Source organism: Cucurbita moschata, unplaced genomic scaffold, assembly GCF_002738365.1.
Source record: "Cucurbita moschata cultivar Rifu unplaced genomic scaffold, Cmos_1.0 Cmo_Scf00032, whole genome shotgun sequence".
Taxonomy (NCBI): Eukaryota; Viridiplantae; Streptophyta; class Magnoliopsida; order Cucurbitales; family Cucurbitaceae; genus Cucurbita; species Cucurbita moschata.
Window position 1 is genome coordinate 1,522,712 of NW_019268548.1, and position 3,725 is coordinate 1,526,436.

The window sequence follows — 3,725 nt, forward strand, 5'->3', positions numbered from 1 at the left end:
AAAAAAAAAAAAAAAAAAAAAGAAAAAAGAGGAATTCAGTCAATCCCTACCTTTCTTACCTTTCTAGGTTGCTTCGGAAATAAAAGAAATGGATTCCCGTTGTACTGAATTTAGTGTTGTGCTTTGGTTTGTGGATAATTTAATCACATTTGCATCAATCACTGACTTGATTGACCCCTTCCCCACCAACCAGAGAAGAGGTAGGGCTGGTCGTGTTCAACCTGGTGAATGTTACCATCTCTATCCCAGATGCGTGTATGATGCTTTTGCTGATTATCAACTGCCAGAGCTTTTAAGGACCCCGTTACAGTCTTTGTGTTTGCAAATCAAGAGTCTGCAACTTGGAAGTATATCAGAGTTCCTATCAAATGCATTGCAGCCGCCAGAGCCTTTATCAGTAAGTCCAACTTTAATGAGCTTCTCAGTATTATAGTTGTGATATGGAAGAAAATTTTGATGGGCGTTTTCTGTCCAACTTCTCGGAATTTATGCTTCCGCTGACTATTGTTTGTATTCCACCTTGCCTATGTGTTGTTTTGCCCCTTGAAGGTTCAAAATGCCATAGACTATTTGAAGACAATTGGAGCTCTAGATGAGAAAGAAAATCTGACAGTTCTTGGTGTGGATTCTGTCCTCTCTCTCTTCCCTTGTGTTGTAAACATAATTCGAAATATTTCTACTGTTATTTGTTCTTACATCTTGAAAAGGTACAAGTCTTGAACTCTGTTTTCTCATCCTGCAGGGCAACACTTGTCAGTTCTTCCAGTTGAGCCTAAACTGGGAAAAATGCTTATATTAGGAGCTATTTTCAACTGTCTTGATCCCATTATGACTATTGTTGCTGGTCTTAGTGTTAGAGATCCTTTCCTTATGCCATACGATAAAAAGGATGTAAGTTTTCTAACACATAATTCTAAACCATTTATTTATTTATTTTGATAACCGGGAGTTAGAGCTTTGCACCCCCTATACACGGGTTCCTGCATGCACCCGAGGCTCGGGTGTAGGGAGAAATCTTCTATTTTTGGGTATTAAGCTCAGCCGAAGATTCAAATTTGTGACCGCCGATATAACCAAGGGACCCAAGCCCTTGCCAATGGGGCTGCCCCTAGGGGACAAAAAAGCATTTATTGTTTACTTCATGAGAAGCTGTTTTTTCTGGAGTGGCTGTTACAAACCTAATTTGTTACAACCATCTGTTAAAACATAATTAAAATGTTTATATCAACCATTATAAAATAGAAGAATTGGTTTTAATTGGGATCCCTTTCTCCTGATTCAGTTAGCCGAGTCAGCAAAAGCACAGTTTGCTGCACGTGATTGCAGTGATCATCTTGCCTTAGTTCGAGCTTATGAGGGTTGGAGAGATGCCGAAAGACAGCAATCCGGTTATGAGTACTGTTGGAGAAACTTTCTCTCCATGCAAACTCTCAGAGCCATCGACTCTCTGAGGAAGCAGTTCTTCTTTTTGCTAAAGGACACTGGTCTAGTTGATTCTGATGCAGAAAAATTCAACAACTCGAAGCCCGATGGGCACTTAATCCGTGCAGTCATCTGTGCTGGTTTGTTTCCCGGAATTTGCTCTGTTGTGGTAAGCTATGTTTTTTTTTTTTTTTTTTTCATTTTGATCCCCCCATGCTTAGTTGAAGTTCCAATGGGCAAAATAGATGATTATATCAATTCCATGAAATTGCCTGATTTATAGCTTTAATTCATTTGATGTTTTTTTCTTTTTTACAAAAAAACCTATATAATTATAATTATAGTTATCCTTGTTCAGAATCTTATGCAACAGACTGAACTTCTTAAGCTTTAAGAATCTAAGTTAGGTAGGCACTGATTAGAATAATTTTGAACAGAACAAAGAGAAATCAGTAGCTTTGAAGACAATGGAAGATGGACAGGTTATGCTATACTTGGTAAGATTTTCTCATTAATCTCCTTCCAATTCATTTTACCATATTATTGAATGGAGGGTGTTCAGCATTAAGAAAAACAATTCACTTGCTTCTTATTTTATTTTTTTTATTTTTTCTCTAATTGAACAGAACTCAGTTAATGCTGGCTATTCAAAAATCCCCTACCCATGGCTGGTGTTTAATGAAAAGGTGAAAGTCAACTCAGTCTTTCTTCGGGATTCTACCGGGGTTTCTGACTCTATCCTTCTTTTATTTGGAGGACACGTTTCGAGAGGAGGACTTGTACGTGTTTCTATTCTGAACTTTGCTTCAGCATATTACTCTTTCACCATTTCTTTTCAAAACTGAAACCTATGCATAACCAATTTTTAAAATTTTTTAGGATGGTCACCTCAAAATGCTGGATGGTTATTTGGAGTTTTTCATGAAACCTGCATTGGCCGAGACTTATTTGAGTCTTAAAACGGAGCTTGATGAGCTTGTTCATCAAAAGGTAAATTATTTTTTTGTTCCAATTTTCCCTTTACTCCGCCACATCTCTTAATCCAAGTCGTGGATGGATGCTGTTGTCCTCTTATCAATTTGTGTTTTCTTTCTGCAGCTTTTGAATCCAAAGTTAGATATGCAGCCACACGATGAACTACTATCAGCAATAAGGTTGTTGGTATCAGAGGATCGCTGTGAGGGTAGGTTTGTCTTTGGTCGTCATGTGCCTGTACCATCAAAAAAAGCGATGAACGACGGTCCACCTCGACAGAAAAATGGCGATGGAGCTGGAGGTGATAATTCCAAGAGTCAGCTTCAGACCCTACTCGTGCGAGCTGGACATGATGCACCAACTTACAAAACCAAGCCACTAAAAAACAACCAATTCCGATCCACTGTTATCTTCAACGGATTGAACTTCGTTGGCCAACCATGTGGCAGCAAGAAACTCGCAGAAAAAGATGCAGCTGCTGAGGCTCTACTATGGCTACAAGGCGAGACACAGTCGTCTTCCCAAGCTATCGATCATGCTTCCTTACTTCTCAAAAGGAGCAAAAGGAAAAACGATAGAACATCTCGTAGCGCCAAATGGAGTTAATTGGACAGGAGTACAAAAACCCGACAATCGTGAATGGCTGTTCAACTCGCTCATGTTTGAAGCTTCGACATTCAAGACTGAGGAGATCAACTTTCTAGCTTGGCTAGGCAAACAGTCCAATCTAAGTTCAATCGCTACTACTACTAAACCTTGGCATGGAAATGAGGTGACCTTGAACCATCCATTTACCAGACAGTAATTATGTAGATGATGGTCAATCGCTGCTTGAGAAACTGCTGTTGTATGTGATGCCCACATCGATTACTTCTGCTTAAGAGCTCAGCAGAAGCCAAATTCTTGAGTTTCTACACAGGCCAAGGGGACAGCCAACGCCCTCAAAAGCTGCGGCAGATCTGGGCGCCTGGCCATATAATCCGCTTGTCCACCATATATTTTCCTGGTGGCCTAACATATTCTCCAACATTAATCCTTTAATGTTATACAAAGGGTTTTATTCATTTTTAGAAAATTTAAATTTCATTTTAGTCCCAAATTATATATATTTGTTATCAAATTGAATTTGAATATTCAGTCATTCAAAAATTTATGGTCAAAGCTGGTCGGTTACTGCCAATGATTAAACCCAAAAAAAGAGAGGAAAAACATTTATTTTTATTTATTTTTTGCGATCTTTCTTTCCAGCTGGGAAAGAGGTCTCTTATTCTGTTTCAGCTTTTTTTTTTTTTTTTTTTTTTTTTTTTTTTTTTTTTTTTTTTTTTTTT

The 3,725-nt window shown here is 38.4% G+C and overlaps 1 protein-coding gene across 1 annotated transcript in view; it reads left to right on the forward strand.

Annotated features, from left to right (window-relative positions):
- LOC111429870 (DExH-box ATP-dependent RNA helicase DExH3) overlaps nt 1–3,573 on the forward strand; it is an 8,775-nt gene extending 5,202 nt beyond the window's left edge. Inside the window, exons 12-19 of the mRNA XM_023065933.1 lie at nt 194–397; nt 550–619; nt 743–891; nt 1,283–1,591; nt 1,860–1,919; nt 2,049–2,201; nt 2,302–2,412; nt 2,521–3,573. Of these exons, the coding sequence (XP_022921701.1) occupies nt 194–397; nt 550–619; nt 743–891; nt 1,283–1,591; nt 1,860–1,919; nt 2,049–2,201; nt 2,302–2,412; nt 2,521–3,003 (1,539 nt within the window). The 3' untranslated portion in view covers nt 3,004–3,573. The remainder of the gene's footprint in view (nt 1–193; nt 398–549; nt 620–742; nt 892–1,282; nt 1,592–1,859; nt 1,920–2,048; nt 2,202–2,301; nt 2,413–2,520) is intronic.
- Nucleotides 3,574–3,725: the final 152 nt, after the last annotated feature.